The sequence below is a fragment of the Coregonus clupeaformis genome, chromosome 36, assembly GCF_020615455.1.
Source record: "Coregonus clupeaformis isolate EN_2021a chromosome 36, ASM2061545v1, whole genome shotgun sequence".
NCBI lineage: Eukaryota > Metazoa > Chordata > Actinopteri > Salmoniformes > Salmonidae > Coregonus > Coregonus clupeaformis.
In genome coordinates, this window is record NC_059227.1 from 10,809,296 (window position 1) to 10,827,984 (window position 18,689).

Consider the following 18,689-nt stretch of genomic DNA (forward strand, 5'->3'; position numbering starts at 1 on the left):
TGGAAGAGCAAAACAAACATGGCTTTTGAAGGTGTTTTGGGGGGTTATCGTTTCAATATTTTATCATAGTATTAGAACGTTTTAAACTATGTAATTTTACTCTTTTATCTTCACGTATGTAACTGTGGTCAGTAGCTTGCCTTACAGGATTCTAAGTTAAAATGCACATTTGGCATATTTCCCCTATTGTTGCAAACTGGAGGTTAAAGGTAAAACAAATGAATAACCGCTGAATATTGTCTTGGGTATTTCGACATTGAACCACAGACTTTGTTGTATGTAGGCTATGTTATGTACATAAAATGCTGTGGAAAATGTTATTACAAGCATATAATTTCCCACCTGGTGGCGGTGTTGAGCTAATGTAAAGAGGAATGGACCTGTATAATAAATGGAGGAAATGACCTCAAATTAGAAATGTATTTCAAACAAGATTGTTAAATTAAAATAGTCACATTTTATTGGTAACAGTTCTTGTTTATCCTAAATGTGGCATTTGATCCCCTCTGATGGGCACACAACTATGCCTCTTTGCTGCCATGCTGTTTCTCTGAATTACACCAAATCTCATCACAATTTCAAGTGTGTGAACCAGTCAACAGTACAAAGTTAAACAGGAAAATGGAGAGCTCCTTTCAGTCTGAGAAGTCAAATTTTCCTCTAAAGTCTGTCGTGAAATGTTGCCTCTTTACACAAATCTAAGGTCAATTTAGCTCTGTACTCCATCATGATTATGGGGAACTGTGGATAGGATTGGATAATGTAAACTGATACTTTATCTATGCTCCAGCCCCTTGATACTTCTATTTTGGGCCACAGCTCTTTTTCAAAACCCTGAATGCTTTATTGAAAATATGCACACACACAACACTTCTCCTACACAACGATACAAAACAGTACAATCACTTTTGTAAATAAAACATTTAACGCAAACAGGTCCCCGTCCCCCAACTACTCTTTTAAACTGCTACCGTAAACCCTTACTCCCCAAGCCAGCCCCACCACCCCCAGAGAGAGAAATAAGATAGTTATTAGCATCAAATCATAAACCATCCTAGAAACTCCAAGACAAAGGAACAGAGTAGACACCAAGTTGCATACAGGCATAACATATGTCACCAGCAAGTTAATTATAACTTTGTGAAAGCTTTTGGGTTCTTCACTTTTTATTTGCCTCAACTCTTCAGACATGACATAAGGTGTGGATGGGCAGTTCAAGTCCACTCAGGGGTCCAAGAGATGGATGGTTCTAGAATAGAGAAAAGCGCAATCCCAGAATGTGAAACTCAGAACATGGAATCACACACACACCTACAGAGCCACTATGGAGTCAAGTGTTTTGATTTTGGTAAGGGTAGAAACGGCAAACGCAACCAACAGTGGCACAAAAAAAAGCGAGATTTTTTTCCCTGGATTTATTCCACAGAGACGCGAGTATTGAATCACTGTACAAGGAGTCTCTTTTAAAAAGGTGAGGGGTGGACATTTTAAAACGGATTCTTACAAGGTAACACACTCCCAAAGCATAACTCAACCACTCATATTTGCATGAGTGTTACTGTGCATATTCACTACTAATATGTAAGAAGTAGTGGATAAGTAAAAACCCAAGAGACAAAACAAATCATAAGAAGAATTTAAAAAATGAGGACACCAGTTGTCTGGTTATATTTTAATATGATAATACAGGGAGAGAATGAAATGATATGAGAACGAAAAATGAATGTAGCAAAATATTTCATAAAAACTGACAGAAAAGCGTTCTTTTTAAACATTTAATATCAGTCCATAGCAAAGTCATTACATACCCTGAATCAGGAGGAAGAAAGCTCTGTATGGTGCCTTCACCACTGATAAGGAGGACTTGGCTGGAGAGAAATGGGTGTTCTCCGTAAGGGCTGTAAGTCTTGCTCCGTAAGGGCTGTAAGATGAAGCAGCTATGCCTGTGTATATGTGGGAGGTTGTGTTTGGTTCTGTATCATTAACATCAATAATGCTGTACTACTGTGTACTGTGTAGGGTGCATGGAAGTGTGGCGTGAGCCAGATTCCAATATGATCACTTAATCCATATGACCTTGCCTATACCTATCCAGTCCTGTCAGACTGGGGCTAAGAGCAGGTGATCATATTGGAATTGAGCATTTGTAGGTGTGACTTGGGGTAGACCTCAAAGTGCAGCAGTGTGTTTTGGGTGTACATGTGGGTGTGTCTGGGGGGAGAGGCGGGGGTGATTGTGTTAAGGGGAAAACTATGTAAAGCTGTGAATGTGTGGCTCTTCCTTTTCATACACGCAAAACATTAAACATCTGTTTCCAACGGTACAATCAATAACACCTACTCATATGAAATGAGCCTTTGCTTACAACAGTTTACAGCTCTTTAGAAAGTCACGTCATTCACCTCTTTTTTTCTCTTTTAATTTTCCCACAAAACTGATCCAACTCTGGTATCTCAGTGCCATTCCAATGGTGGGTGGTGTTAAGGAGAAATATAAAAAAGCAAAGTCAAATGTAAAAAGAAAAGCCCCAGTTTAAAAAAAATAGTTTATACAAAATGGCTCTCAAGTACTCTTTGTTCCACAGATAGAGGTCGCTCTGGGGCTTTGGATTAACTCTGAATGGGATTAAAATCTTCTTTACAATTTCACTTGGGGAGGAGGGGAAAGCATGATCTTCTGCTGGTGTGAATACACACACACACACACACACACACACACACACACATACACGTCTGCATGCACCTGCATTCACTCACCTAAACAAACACACGGAAGTGTACCCATACACACACAAAAGCACACACACAGGTGGTGCAGTCCTCAGTGTACTGCAATAGTTGCATGTACAGACCTCTACATCCAAGAGTATGTCCTTCTTAGAGCTACTCAACACGAGGACTGCTTCACACTTGGCCCTGCAGCGGAGACCCAACCACACTACACCAGCTACCACGGACCTCTCACCTTTGACAGCTGACCTTTCCCCTTGACCTTTACCCCCTCCCAACAGGCAGATCTAATGGAACTGTGAGCTGTGCAGTTGATAGCTTAAACTCAGAAGCGGGAGGGGGGGAGATAGGGGGAGTTAGAGGGTGAGACTCTGGGGACATTGGAGCGAATGTGTCCGTGTTACAGACTTTAAACAAGGGATAAAAAGAGCTTTTCCTAATTGAGAGCATTCTTCACACTAAAGCACTCCACGGCCATTACTCCTAGTTCAAACCTAGGATTCACCTGTTAAATGATAACAATAAGAATGCTATGACTATCAACAACAAAAAAATCCAAAGTAAGCATAGCCTTTGCGTTTTTCTTTGTCGGTTGGTTGGTTTTGTGTTGATTTTCTGCGTTCGTCCAACAACTCAAGTGCGAAGAAAGGAGCGAGAAGAGGAAGGAGAACAGAAAAACGAATAAACTGAAGAGTTACTATAACCCCCTCCACCCCTTTTAACACCCCACCCCCCCTCCCCACGGACATACACAGGTAGGTGAGAGAGAGACAGATGACAGACACGGTCCAATCAGTGTAGATGGTCTGTAATGGCTGTCTGAAGGGGTCAGGGGCGTGACGCTGGGCCTGAGGCCCAGTGAAGAGGTGGGTTTCCAGGGGAATATTCAGGGGAGAGCCCCTGGTGTGGCCTTGCTAAGAAAAAGGGGGGGCGGAGGAAGAGGAAGTCAGCAGGGAGTACCAATGGATCGGCTCGGTTTCCCAGGTCACTGGTCTTCCAGGCCACTGGTTCTGGATGAAGACCTGGTTTTGTAAGAGTGTGTTCATCCTCACCTCCATAGTTTTGCCAGGTCATGAGACAACTGATTTACTTTTGTTTTCTCTTTTTTGTTTCGTCAGGTGTTGGGATTTCATTCTCGTTTTGATGTTTATTTGATGTCGGTTGGTTGTATTTCTTGTTGTAAAAGAGAAGAAGTTTTCCATTCCAACGTCACCATCAACTGTCCATGTTACTGCAGTTCTCTGGGGAGAGATGAGAGTGACTTACACTACCGTTCAAAAGTTTGGGGTCACTTAGAAATGTCCTTGTTTTTGAAAGAAAAGCATTTTTTTTGTCCATTAAAATAACATCAAATTGATCTGAAATAGTGTAGACATGGTTAATGTTGTAAATGGCTATTGTAGCTGGAAACAGCAGATTTTTAATGGAATATCTACCTAGGCGTACAGAGGCCCATTATCAGCAACCATCAGTCCTGTGTTCCAATGGCACATTGTGTTTGCTAATCCAAGTTTATCATTTTAAAAGGCTAATTGATCATTAGAAAACCCTTTTGCAAAACTGTTGTGCTGATTAAAGAAGCAATAAAACTGGCCTTCTTGAGACTAGTTGAGTATCTGGAGCATCAGCAATTGTGGGTTCGATTACAGGCTCAAAATGGCCAGAAACAAATAACTTTCTTCTGAAACTCGTCAGTCTATTGTTGTTCTGAGAAATGAAGGCTATTCCATGCGAGAAATTGCCAAGAAACTGAAGAGCTCGTACAACCCGGTGTACTACTCCCTTCACAGAACAGCGCAAACTGGCTCTAACCAGATTAGAAAAAGGAGTGGGAGGGCCCGGTGCACAACTGAGTAAGAGGACAAATACATTAGTGTGTCTAGTTTGAGAAACAGGCGCCTCACAGGTCCTCAACTGGCAGCTTCATTAAATAGTACCCGCAAAACACCAGTCTCAATGTCAACAGTGAAGAGGCGACTCCGGGATGCTGACCTTCTAGGCAGAGTTGCAAAGAAAAAGCCATATCTCAGACTGCCCATCTTAATATTTTCTTTTTATTGGCCAGTCTGAGATATGGCTTTTTCTTTGCAAAATCAGCCGTTTCCAGCTACAATAGCCATTTACAACATTAACAATGTCTACACTGTATTTCTGATCAATTTGATGTTATTTTAATGGACAAAAAATGTGCTTTTCTTTTGAAAACAAGGACATTTCTAAGTGACACCAAACTTTTGAACGGTATTGTAAGTACCTGTAAAACTTTGGGCCTTTCTACGGCCATTGAACTAACGGCCTTACTACGGCCATTGAACTAACGGCCTTACTACGGCCATTGAACTAACGGCCTTACTACGGCCATTGAACTAACAAAATGCTAGTGGTAGTTACCGTTGAGCCCGTCGACCACCTGTGTGTCGAGGAAGGGTGCGGGGCCCCAGACACGCACAGTGCCGTCGTCCGAGGCAGAGGCCATGAGGCCTGGGATGGCGGGGTTCCAGCTAACGCAGTTGACTGTGCGAGTGTGCCCCGTCAGCTCAGCGATGGGCAGCTCACTGCGTCGGTGCCAGATATACACCTTATGGTCTGGGGGAAGGGGAGAGAGGAGGGAAGAACGTGTAAGAGACGGGGAGGAAAGGTGGAGGGAGGAAGGGTAAGAGACGGGGAGGAAAGGTGGAGGGAGGAAGGGTAAGAGACGGGGAGGAAGGAGAGGGGGGAGGGTAAGAGACGGGGAGGCAGGAGAAGGGGGAGGGTAAGAGACGGGGAGGAAGGAGAGGGGTACAATGGTATAACATAGAAAATATCAGCCTTTTATAAACCTTCCTATGATATGCTGCAAGTCAAAGTCCCTGACAAAGTAGCTGTATTTGAGTGCTTATGTATTTGAGAGATGGACACATCGATAATTGGGACACACCCATAGTGAGGGATACAGTGGTGAACACGTTTGTTTTTGGGCTCAATAACAACTACAACACTAATCCTGAGCTTGAGGAGTAGCTGTGCCTAAAATGGCTGCTGTTGGGTCTGTGGGTAGTACCTTCGCTGCCGCTGGCAATGAAGTCTTCGTTGTGGCCTCCGAAGCAGGAGTGGATGGTGTAGAAGCCCTGGGTCACACCTTGGTACTTCCTTACCAATACTCGGTCCTGCAGGTCCCAAAGATGCACTCCCTGTGGGGGGAGAATGGAGGGAGGAGGGGAGGAAGGAGAGGGAGCAGTTAGACACTAAACACAGCCATTAGCACTGGTACATTCTCCTACTCCTCAATCTCCCTCACACAAACAGACACTAGCCCAAAGCCTGCCTGCACGCGCGCACACACACACACACAGAGAGACACACAGAATACCGCCGGTACAGTCCTTTCAGTGTTCAAGTATAGCACCCTCTCCCCATTCACCTGAGTTGCTACATTTAACAAAGCTAATCTTCCGTTCTTGGAAACAGTGAAAGACATGATAGGATGGTCCTCCTGAACTCTGTAAAAGAGAAATTCACAACAGAGATGATCAATCACTGATCTGTGTTCTGTTCAATGATAACTGTATATATGCTATTTTTATTGTAAGATTAGTCATTCTGAAGGTATTACTTGGTTCAGTAATGCTTCCTTTAGAGGTCTGTTAATAAACTACTTATAAAACATGAATAAAAGTAGTAAACAGTTAGTAATTCATCATGTATAATTTGTTAATGTATTCATTATGCATGTATAAACCATTTATTACTAAGATTTCTGAACAAAATGTTTTGTTAATCTACTGATTAATAGTCAGGAGGGTAAATTCTGATCTGGCACGGGGAGAAACCGCAGCCCTCACATGTTTCTGTCCGTTAGGTCCTCAAAGTTGTAACCCCGGATCCGCTGGTGTGTGTCTGACGCTAGCACCGTCCTGCCGTCCCCCACACACCAGAGGCACTGCACACGCACGCCCTCCCACGAGTCCAACAGGTTACCGTCCAGGTCCTACCATTAACACAACAATCAATCAATTAAATGCATAGTTCCAAATGGCTACTGTCCAGATCCTGGGAATCAATCACACACACAGACCAGAAACAGGTAGAAAATCAGACACACAGGCACAGACAGATTCAGACACACAAATACACAGTTTGTAACACACTAGATCCTGACAGTCTCTTTTCTGAAGGCCAGCAGGTACTTGTCTAGTCAGCTAATCAATAAGAAGTGAAGGTGCATATCTAAAAGCAGTCTGCCCATTTACTGAACTGTATTAGTTGCTCCCCGTAGTGTATGCATCACCCTGTACTTTCCCCACTACTCACACACTGGCAGGACAAACTAGAAGAACCAACTGACACTTGTATATCTGGTGGATAGATCACACACAGCAAACTGGTAGAACACACTAATACACACATCCTCCTATAACAATACTTACACACTGGTAGAACTGTCCCCTCTGTCCCCCTGTGACGAAGCGTTTCCCGTCAGGGTTCCAGGCCACACTGGTCAGACTGTCCTCGTGGGACTGGCTCATCTTGGTCCGCAACTCCCCCGTCTGCCCACCAGGGGACAAACACCACTCAGTAACTACACAGACACTGAAGAGTTCCCAACCTGGAGGCCTACTGCATCACTGTTTTTAACAGGCCCCATCTAAATCAGGGACTCTATGACCAATAAATTACATGAATTGATGTGTTTCCATTTAATTCCATCAATCAATCAATCCTTGTCCTGGACAGCTGCAGTGTATGCCTGTACTCATTTTATATCAGCACTAACATACTGTTTCGCCGGGCGGGGTGTGTGTACGTGTGTGTTGCCATACCTGGACGTTCCAGAGCCAGAGTTCGGAGCAGTCATCGGGTCCGCAGGCGATCAGGTAGGCGTCGTCGGGGCTCCAGGCCAGGTAGGACACACCGTAGGCATGGCCCTCTAAGGTCCGCAGCAGCTTCAACTGGTAGCTCTCCTAGACACCACACACACAGACACCAGGCTCTGGGTTAGAGTAAAGCACTAATGGAAAGACAGTAGATGGTGGCTATCTTTGACATGTATGCAGCAGATGACGACTCCTATAAGGCATATAGTGGGAATGTACACAGCAGATGGTGTGGGGGATATGGGCTCAGTGTGGTACTCACAGGGTCCACCTGCCAGATGATGACGGTGGTGTCTTTGGAGCCGGTAGCCAGCTTGGTGCCGTCGTTGGAGAACTTACAAAACCACACCTCGTTACAGTGCTCTGTGAGGATCTGCTGTGTGTAGCACGGGAACTGCTTCCTGTGGACGGGGCCAACCAGGAGAGAGGTCAACCAAGGTCAAAGGCTCAAATAAAAGGGGTGAAGAGAGTGGAGGATAGAGAGACTACTGATGGGAGGGAGTTAGTACTGTCATTTATTCCTTGTGGCGCTATTTCCACATTTTTTTTTACGTATCTTTAACTCTGCATTGTTGGAAAAGGACCCGTAAGTAAGCATTTCACTGTTATTCTACGCCTGTTGTTTACAAAGCATGTGACAAATAAAATGTATTTAGTAAACGATTGAGGGTGATATTTTCGGTTCACTTTACGACTCTTGCAGCGCGCAACATTTCTGAAATCAAAAAACAACGTAGCATTCCAAAAATATTGCAGATCGCTATTGCATTACATGCAACAGTGATCTGGGCTCTGTGTTTTTCCAGTTCAGGTCAAGAGGTCAGGAAAGCTCTATATCATACACAAAGACCCTGTATTTAAACACACGCTTTTCTTTATATCCGCATAAATTATTGCCTCCATCTTTACCGATGTCTACAGTAGGCATCATAAAAAGGAGAGGTTTTCAGGTTGTCTAGTTTTTTGCACATTTCAGCTGTGTTTGGCAGAAAATGTCACCCTGAGTGTGTTGCTGACCGGCTGCAGACGTGGTCCAGGAGCAAGGTGACAGAGTCCAGGCTGCTGTCCAGTTTGGTGTTGTGGTAGAGGCAGCGGTCCCTCTGCAGCTCCACAGCCTGTCTCAGCAGGGTCTGCAGCCGGCGTGGGGGCAGCATCACCGACGGGGGCAGGTATGCTGGAGAGGGAGTGGGTTGGAGAGAAGGACCAGAGACAGGAGTCAAACTATAGTCCAGTCTGAAGCGCATCCCTAGACCCCTGTGAAGCCCTGTGTGACTGTATGTATAAGGTGTCATGAAGCTGTAGGTGACGTAGCGGGTGTACAGTGGGGAAAAAAAGTATTTAGTCAGCCACCAATTGTGCAAGTTCTCCCACTTAAAAAGATGAGGCCTGTAATTTTCATCATAGGTACACGTCAACTATGACAGACAAATTGAGAAAGAAAAATCCAGAAAATCACATTGTAGGATTTTTAATGAATTTATTTGCAAATTATGGTGGAAAATAAGTATTTGGTCACCTACAAACAAGCAAGATTTCTGGCTCTCACAGACCTGTAACTTCTTCTTTAAGAGGCTCCTCTGTCCTCCACCTGTTACCTGTATTAATGGCACCTGTTTGAACTTGTTATCAGTATAAAAGACACCTGTCCACAACCTCAAACAGTCACACTCCAAACTCCACTATGGCCAAGACCAAAGAGCTGTCAAAGGACACCAGAAACAAAATTGTAGACCTGCACCAGGCTGGGAAGACTGAATCTGCAATAGGTAAGCAGCTTGGTTTGAAGAAATCAACTGTGGAAGCAATTATTAGGAAATGGAAGACATACAAGACCACTGATAATCTCCCTTGATCTGGGGCTCCACGCAAGATCTCACCCGTGGGGTCAAAATGATCACAAGAACGGTGAGCAAAAATCCCAGAACCACACGGGGGGACCTAGTGAATGACCTGCAGAGAGCTGGGACCAAAGTAACAAAGCCTACCATCAGTAACACACTACGCCGCCAGAGACTCAAATCCTGCAGTGCCAGACATGTCCCCCTGCTTAAGCCAGTACATGTCCAGGCCCGTCTGAAGTTTGCTAGAGTGCATTTGGATGATCCAGAAGAGGCTTGGGAGAATGTCATATGGTCAGATGAAACCAAAATATAACTTTTTGGTAAAAACTCAACTCGTCGTGTTTGGAGGACAAAGAATGCTGAGTTGCATCCATAGAACACCATACCTACTGTGAAGCATGGGGGTGGAAACCTCATGCTTTGGGGCTGTTTTTCTGCAAAGGGACCAGGATGACTGATCCATGTAAAGGAAAGAATGAATGGGGCCATGTATCGTGAGATTTTGAGTGAAAACCTCCTTCCATCAGCAAGGGCATTGAAGATGAAACGTGGCTGGGTCTTTCAGCATGACAATGATCCCAAACACACCGCCCGGGCAACGAAGGAGTGGCTTCGTAAGAAGCATTTCAAGGTCCTGGAGTGGCCTAGCCAGTCTCCAGATCTCAACCCCATTGAAAATCTTTGGAGGGAGATGAAAGTCTGTGTTGCCCAGCGACAGCCCCAAAACATCACTGCTCTAGAGAAGATATGCATGGAGGAATGGGCCAAAATACCAGCAACAGTGTGTGAAAACCTTGTGAAGACTTACAGAAAACGTTTGACCTGTGTCATTGCCAACAAAGGGAATATAACAAAGTATTTAGAAACTTTTGTTATTGACCAAATACTTATTTTCCACCATAATTTGCAAATAAATTCATTAAAAATCCTACAATGTGATTTTCTGGATTTATTTTTCTCATTTTGTCTGTCATAGTTGACATGTACCTATGATGAAAATTACAGGCCTCTCTTATCTTTTTAAGTGGGAGAACTTGCACAATTGGTGGCTGACTAAATACTTTTTTTCCCCACTGTATTTGTGTGTTTATATTAAGTAAAATGTGTGTGTGTGCCTGTGTATGAGGTATAATGTGTGTGTGAGTGGTGGTATGTGGTATGTTCTCACTCTGTAACTTGTCCAGCAGTCGGCAGCGGGAGTTTGTGCCTTTGCCTTCCCACTCTGCCTTGGCGCGCAGGTCCTCTGCATGGCTACACATCAGATACCTACACAACACAAAACCAGTCAGACTACAACATACTCCACTGGGTACATCACTGTTATGCATGACATTTTACATTTAAATTTTTAGTCATTTAGCAGACGCTCTTATCCAAAGCGACTTACAGGAGCAATTAGGGTTAAGTGCCTTGCTCAAGGGCACATCGACAGATTTTTCACCTAGTCGGCTCGGGGATTAGAACCAGCGACCTTTCGGTTACTGGCACAACGCTCTTAACCACTAAGCTACCTGCCGCCCATGACCTCTAATAACAGTTTTATTAACTGTAATAACACTGTATACGCTGGTTATTACTCCAAAGCCACATTGAACTAGGACAATGTGACTGATCAACCACTGATGCAAAGTTGGTTGTGTTTTTCCTGATAATGTAGGTTTCCATTGACTGCTTGAGCGACAGACTGGCATACTTACAGAGTATGCGGATGCAGTTGGTATTGACTCATTGATTGATTATTTTATTTACCCGCTGAATATTTGGATGCTGTCAGAGATGTATTCGACAGCGTAACAGTTGATGATTGACTTGTGTTGACTTATGAAAATGGTGTGATTGATAGACAGGCAAACCCACTGAGGATGCTGTTTGCACAGATTGATCAGACAGCGGATTGATATGATTGGTAGGAACAGTAATGCCATACTGACTGACTGTGTGGAGCAAGTGTGTTCACTGATCGATTGAATAATTAGATGATTAAAGTGATTGATAGGTAATGGCATACCCGCTGAGTACATGGATGCGGTCCGTGTTGTACTTGAGCGGCGTGAGCTCTCCCCTGAGCACCTGCAGAGCCTCGAGAACCTTCCCGTCCTCCAAGTACTCCAGATACTTCTGCTGCAGGAGCAGGAACTTCATACGCTACAGAGAGAGAGGGGGAGAGGGGTAGAGAGAGAGAGAGAGAGAGAGAGAGTGAGGAAATGAGAGAAATTGAGAGAGGGGGAGGAGGGAGGTAGATAGATTATGTAGACAAAGAGAAAGGATGACAGGGAAGCGGGGAAGAAAAAGATGAGTAAAAAAGGAGGGAGAGGAGAAACAAATGAAGTGAGCAAATGGTGACAAAAGGGTTTCATAAAAAAGTAGAGCCCAGAAACCTGACCAACAGATTTCCCATTTATACATTCAAAACATGACGCATCCAATGACTCTAATCCTGTGCTTCAAAGGGTGCAGGCAGTCATACCAGAGAGAAAGAGACGAAGCGAGAGGCTTGACTCCACCCCAAAATCTGTCAGAGCAAAAATAAAGCGAGAAGCAGAGGAAGTGGGGATTATTGGTATGAAGGTCAATCAATGAGTGTTGAATTTGGTCAACATAAAATGTTATTGCTAATTTGCTACGTGAGGCTTATTTGATCGGATAGAAGTTTCATGTTTAGGTTGTTACAAATGTATTGATATAAGTGGCATTCCGGCAACTTTGAGAAAAACGATTTTATATCAGAGTTGTGCAGATACGTGTGTGAACAACAGGCACCTCTCCACACTGAGTCTTAAAAAGGGGCCCCCCAGGGGTGTGTCCTCAGTCCTCTGCTGTACTCCCTGTTCACCCACAACTGTGTGACTTTATAAACAACAAACTCCATCAAGTTTGCTGACCTGATAACCAACAATGACGAGTCAGCCTATAAGGAGGAGGTAGTGAACTGGCATTGTGGTGTCATGACAACCTCCTCTCACTCAACGTCAGCAAAACAAAGGAGTTGATTGTTGACTTCAGGAAGCAGAGGAGGGAACATGCCCCGATCCACATCAATGGTAGAGAGTCACGAGTTAAGTTCCTCGGCGTCCAACTGTCATGAAACACCACCACTCTTGTCAAGATGGCGCAACAGCATCTCTACTTCCTAAGGCGGCTGAAGAAGTTTGGCATGCCGACCTGGGTCGTCTACCGCTGCACTATCGTTGCATCACAGCCTGGTACAGGAATTGCGCCATCCACAACCGCAAGGCCCTCCAGCGGGTGGTGAAGATGGCCCAGTACATCACTGGGACCGTGCTCCAACCCATCCTGGAAATCTACTCAAAATGGTGCCCAAGGAAGGCACGCAGCATCATCAAGGACCCCACACACAAGCCGTTCTCTCCCTTACCATGGGGCAGAAGGTATCGGAGCAAGAGGTCTGATTCCCGGCACCTTAGCACACACTCATGAATAACCCCACCCAGACAGACACACACACAGCTACCAGACTGGGGGGGGGGCGTTGGCTTAACCCCAGAAACCTCACTGCCTTGGTGTCATGTGGTGGGCACACAAGCGCACAACACACACAACCTGCCAGAAGAACCAACACGGTTTGACCTTTTCAATTATAACCATGACTCTGGCATATAAATTACCATTGTCAAGTGTTCACCATAATCATAGTAGCAGCCATTCCAGCTTGACATATCTTGCATACCTTCATGGTATATGGCAGGGCAGAAAATAACTTAGTTATTAGACATTCATAAACTAGGATAGCCTACCTCTGGAGTTAAAATGGATTGTGCAATAACAAGCCTTTGGTTGACCAGAATAAAACTCCACAGGCGCTTGACTAAGCCACAGCAGACCATTTTGAGATCTATCCTTTTTATTCTACTAGCACTGACTTTGCTGATAGCTACTTTGAGGAAAAATGTACTTACTATGATTGAGATATGTGGTTGTCCCACCTAGCCATCTTAAAATGAATGCACTAACTTTAAGTCGCTTTGGATAAGTGTCTGCTAAATGACTAAAATGTATCCTGTCTACTTATGAGCTAGCTAGATCTAATTATCATCATTTAGCATAGCTGCAGTCCTCCGAGTGTTCTTTAGATGACATCTAAACTTGCTGTACCCATGGTAGAGGCGACTCCCCTCATTTACAATCTTAGAAGAACAGCTGAATGACAAATCTCAGGGCTCCACCAGAATATGTATGGATATTATATGATATCATATACAATAAACATACAAGACATACAGTTGACTGAATAATCTATGGTGAACTCACTAACCACATTTCCATCTACAGTGTTTATGAGACTAAATTCATACCGTATAAAAAAATATCACGACAGCAGTGATGGAAACAGGAAGTTTCATTCAAATTGTATAAATGCCGACAGATAATTTGTTCGTTCGACATGGTGGGATCTTTTTGTGACTAAAATTAATTACGCAAAAAATGGCGGCGGAAACACCTTTACGAGCAAAAATTGATATAACCATCATATCAAAGTAAACTTCGGAGTCACGAGCGATGACATGGTGTGTCCTCCCACTACGACACGGGAAATCATGCAGTTTAAATTAGGCTAAAGATTAAATAAGTTATGATGAACTTCACAGTGTAGTGAAAGTGCATGGTATGTGTTTGATGCTCCTTTCCAATAAATGTCGAGGGTCTTATTCTGGTGACATGATGTTCGATGCTTGACTGCCGCTTTGACAAAGAAATCTCCATAATCTCATCATGTAGACTAGCTTACCTGCACTGTATCTGCGAGCTGTTGGCTAGAGCGCACGTGCCAAGACCAGAGTGGGCACATTTGCTATTTAACGCAACAGTTTGTGACAAAACTATCCGTAGAGTTGAAAATGTGATGGAAACACATTGAACATTCTATTTTTATTCCGTACATGAAAACTTAAGCGAAAAAGTACATTTTGTGTGCACTAAGTCATCACGCACTGATTTTTATCTGCAACAAGTCAGTTTGACGGAAACACACCAATAGTGGGGAAATTCATATATTATCTTTATGCAGATTTTAGAATATTCGCATGAAAATCTGTTGCCAATTGGATGAAACCTAGCTACTAATAATGCAAAATTATTTAAACACTAACAATGTGATTATACAACTGTGCTTTTGTTGAATAATAATATTGGTGGAACATTTTACTGATAAACACACCATACACTTAGCATCTGACTAGCAAATTATTAAATGCAGGATATTATACCCCCATATATGAGGATATCTGTTGTAAACATTCCACTCAGTCCGTCCAAGACATTCCGGAACACTTGAAATTCCAGTCAGAATGGATCCGCCTCACAAAGGGGAAACTTTCTAATCTAGAACAGTCAGGTTGGGGACAGAACCGTTCTAGAACCCATGGTCCCCTTTCACTGCGTTGATGACTGTCATTCAGGTCAGGTTTGGGCTTACCACAATAGCGTTGGGAGAATGCATCAGTGCCCTCAACTCGTTGAGATCATTCTCAGCCTGGACCAAAACAAAGAGAGAGAGGGAGGGGAGACAAATAGTTGGCTCAGCACTTTCAAGCCACAAAAACGACAAATCAAAACAGTTGACCACTACAATAACCACACTCTTTCTCAGTGGAGGAAGTCAACAACTGTAATTATCATGGTGTGTGAAGCCATTTTGTGGCTACAGTTCAGATAATGCTCAGTAATGTCTGTACATTTATGGGATTTAAAAAAGAGATGATGTACATTTTTACAAGCCTTAACCCAAAGCTCTTGGAATGGGAGTACTGTGGCAATGTAGAAGAGAAAGTAATTACACTAACAACTCTTAAAGATCCCTTCTAGGAACTTAACTACATATATTTTCATCAACGAGTTCCAATATGTTATTAATTGGCACAAATGTTTATGAACAGCACTGTTTATTTACTCCATATGCAGCTTAATGTTGGTGTTGTACATGTGATCGATACTTAGTAACAGAACCATGTTATGGGTACTCTCTCGAAGTAGGTGTGTGCAGGCTATGCATAACATTAAAGGTGCAGGTGTAACTATGGTAACCTGGAACCCACCTTGTCCCACTCCCCCTCCATGACGTGGTTGCGGAACTTCGTGGCTGAGGTATGTTCCAGTCTGCAGCCCGACTCCTGCATCAGCAGGTCCACTGTTTGACTGCAGAGAAGAGAGTGGGGAAACATTACCTCAATGTTTACAGCACACGTTAGCTGAACATTAGAACAAGACAGACATTAACGTACAGATGTAAAGGAACTGAAATGTCAGCCCAAAGTCAATTGACTACGGAGAGACGGATTAAACATTAATTGCATAAACGTTTATAGAAAACAGCTTAACATTGGCCAACAAGACAGCCAATGGACCTGATATGTTATACCAGAGTGACAGACACAGGAGAGAGGGAGAGACGGGCATAACAATCTAAACCATATCCAGCAATAAGAGATGTGGCATTAGTTATAATTCTAGACTAGACCTGTCAACTGTGAGTGCCTTTTCTGTAAATCTCTATTAGTGTGCTTAAAAGGTGACTATGATCAAATGGAGTGGGCTGTACTGACACCATGGCATGATGACATCATCCTCAGGTATCAAAGAAGAGAGTGGTGCAGAAGTGTTTTCAGCATCACCCTGATGAGTTCGGACACCATTATCACGTTCCATTCCACATTTGAAACGTAGGGGCGTCAGTTCCATAGCAGACAATGCATGTATTTATCCCCCATATAAACATACCCAAACAGGCTGTCTTAGCAGCTCCTGTAATGGCAGTTCCACTGGCACACAGTCAGTGGCGAGCAGTAGCAGGCTGGGTCTCTCAAAACACTGCATTAACAGTCCATTATGGTGACATAGCCATGGAGGGCTCAAAATATTGTGTTACTGCGGAGTCTCGATGGGTTTACTAGGCTCAATCTATTATTAGCGTCAACCAACGTTTCTAATCTAAAACAACTGAATAGACGCGCATTCCACAGCCGCCATGAAACCATACCCTATCCGGGAAGCCGTTCTGATTACTTCACGAGCCACCATTTCCACCAATAATGGTAAAACGAATTAAACATCGCTCTGACTTTGCATCTGGGGCTATAAATGGCGATTTTGTGTCCATACACTACTGACATTGTTGACATGGATGACAGACTGCTATTTGCAGAAAAATATGACAATAACGTCAGAATAATATACGCGGTTCGAAAGATATAACCACTCGTTTAACGGGCTGTACCATGGTTGTTGTTCAAGACGACCGCCGCTCAAAAGGTTTCAAAAGTAACACTGACCCTGTCTGTTTTTCTACTTTACAGCAACGTATCAAGTAAACTCCTTTATCGATGTTCTCTTTGTAAACATCAAATGTCAATGTCATGAAAACACCCAAGCCATCGAAGGGGACAATATGGGAAATACAGGAGAACGAAAACAAATCGACGCTGTCAAACAGGGTATCGTTGTTCTCCCTACGCACTTTTGCGCAATCCTCTAAAACGCAGGCATTTCATTTCAGACAACTATTCTAACGTTCCACAGTGCCTCCACAGTATAAAACAGGCCAAATCTATAAGGCCATTTCAAATGACAGGCTATAGCCATTTACATCCTTAGTAACCACAAATCATTATGGATTTTGCAGCATCTTTCGATGGATTACAAGGTGATGTAATGCGATTTCCATCCGTGTAAAAAAAAATATATACAACTCACAACACGCAGTTCAACTAGCCCCTATAAGGTTACACTGAACAGTTATTGGTGTGAGGTCAAGGTAGCCAACCAAATTGTGAACTGTCTTGAGTCTTTATTCTGTATAAAATGTCTGAATAACAATCGTTACGAAGGCTAGTGGTACTATCAACCTACCACTCTGTATTGTGCAAAATGGACCCCTTCTTCTTCAAACTAGCTTGCTAACTACCCCCTCCCCCAGCCCATGTTTGTCTGTCAAACGCAGAATTCCGTGTTCATCAACTACCACCACGCAGTTTTGCTTCTTTTTTATTTTATTTTTATCACTAATAAATGAGATTTCATGAATCATGTACTTGGACATGTTAGGAGCTTTTCCTTTACGTCACGTAAACTTACTTTAGCCCTAACCCGTGGAGATGTTGTCCTATTAATCGGATGACATCTTCCTCCGACTGCGAAAGACGTTTCTTCTTTTTCATGGAGCCGACCTCCGAACCCGAGGCTGTGGAGGTCCCTGAGCCCGGTCCGGCTCCGTTATTGGTACCGACACTATTCCCATTGTTTGTGCTGACCAGAAGCCCGTTGAAGTGCGTTCCCCCAGCCGAGGATGACTCCCCGTTTTGTGCACTGTTTTGGCAGGAAAGCTCTGAATCCTGTCCTGCCCCGTTTGACTGCATGTTATTGCCGCTGAGATTGTTGACAAGGGTCCGGTTAAAGTGAATAGCAGAGGTGGCTTGGTGATGTGGAGAAGTAGTAGCAAGTCCCAAAACAACTCCAGAAAGGCCTGTCGCAACTGTTGAAGCCCCGGGCTCTCCTGCTCCCTCCGCCGCCGAGGCTCGGTGTTTCTTCCGTGGGGGCGGCGACGCTCCGCCGGTGTCCGAGTCGGAGGAGGAGGAAGCGGAGGCCAGAGTTTCCTCACCGAGAGCGGCCGTGGTTAGAAGCCGGCGAAGCCCAGGGTGGGAAAGGAGGTTTTAGCTCCCAGAATTTAGACTTCGTAACCCGGCTGAGAACGCACTGACTCTGTGGTATTCCCGTCAATCGCTCCGTTTTTGTTGTTGTTTCTCTCAACAGCTGCAACCCCCTAATGGAGTCCAGACACGCTGACGTAACCGGAAATTCCTATACTACCCTGCTTCCGGTAGAATTATATACTCCATAGGTGGCGCATGAGAACCAATTTTGCATATTGATTATGGTTTTTTATGATAGCAATAAAGATGTTATATTAAAATGGCAGGCAAAAATTGATTCAGAGAATTGGAGGAGTCGCAATGGCTTTTATTCAGAGGAGCCAAATATTCATAAAGCTGTCTGAAATCATTGCATAGTTGTAAATTGATAACATTCTGTGGTAAATCCGTTTTTAGTCCTCTCTTGCTTCTCTAAGGATCAAATCTTCCTCTCAAATTTGAATCTGAACTGAATGTTTGAGAGCTTTCTATGGCGTCCTCAAACAGTGGAATCCTCATACTGTCTCATAGTCCCCACCAATGTTCCACCTAAACTGCGCACAGCTCCCCCGGGACTGCAGCACAGAAGAAATATCAGCCTGCACAGAGAAGCACGAGATTGAA

General features: G+C 43.8%; 1 protein-coding gene across 4 annotated transcripts; it reads right to left on the reverse strand.

The window, feature by feature from the left end:
* Positions 1-1,657: 1,657 nt before the first annotated feature.
* LOC121552649 (WD repeat-containing protein 26) lies at positions 1,658-18,240 on the reverse strand. Of its 4 annotated transcripts, none has more exons than XM_041865630.2 (15): positions 17,512-18,240; positions 15,477-15,576; positions 14,858-14,914; positions 11,891-11,935; positions 11,432-11,568; positions 10,592-10,689; positions 8,582-8,756; positions 7,845-7,983; positions 7,529-7,669; positions 7,136-7,255; positions 6,551-6,696; positions 6,130-6,208; positions 5,770-5,899; positions 5,121-5,315; positions 1,658-3,970 (listed from the first exon to the last, which is right to left on the reverse strand). In XM_041865630.2, exons 1-15 carry the CDS (start codon positions 17,790-17,792, stop codon positions 3,945-3,947), a joined length of 1,869 nt encoding a protein of 622 aa, XP_041721564.1. In that variant the 5' UTR covers positions 17,793-18,240; the 3' UTR covers positions 1,658-3,944. The 4 variants fall into 4 exon arrangements, with proteins under 4 accessions (XP_041721564.1, XP_041721565.1, XP_041721568.1 ...); XM_041865631.2 differs by having other exon boundaries at positions 8,600-8,756; positions 17,512-18,239; XM_041865634.2 differs by lacking the exon at positions 11,891-11,935 and having other exon boundaries at positions 8,600-8,756; positions 17,512-18,239.
* Between the last annotated feature and the right edge of the window lie 449 nt (positions 18,241-18,689).

Excerpts from the sequence above, each read along its gene's own strand:
- LOC121552649 (XM_041865630.2), bottom strand. The coding sequence starts at position 17,792 with ATGCAGTCAAACGGGGCAGGACAGGATTCAGAGCTTTCCTGCCAAAAC. Across the intron at positions 11,936-14,857 it reads ATTCTCCCAACGCTATTGTG|ATTTTGGGGTGGAGTCAAGC; the intron begins GTAAGCCCAAAC and ends TTGCTCTGACAG. Across the intron at positions 7,984-8,581 it reads CGGTCAGCAACACACTCAGG|GAAGCAGTTCCCGTGCTACA; the intron begins GTGACATTTTCT and ends CCCCGTCCACAG.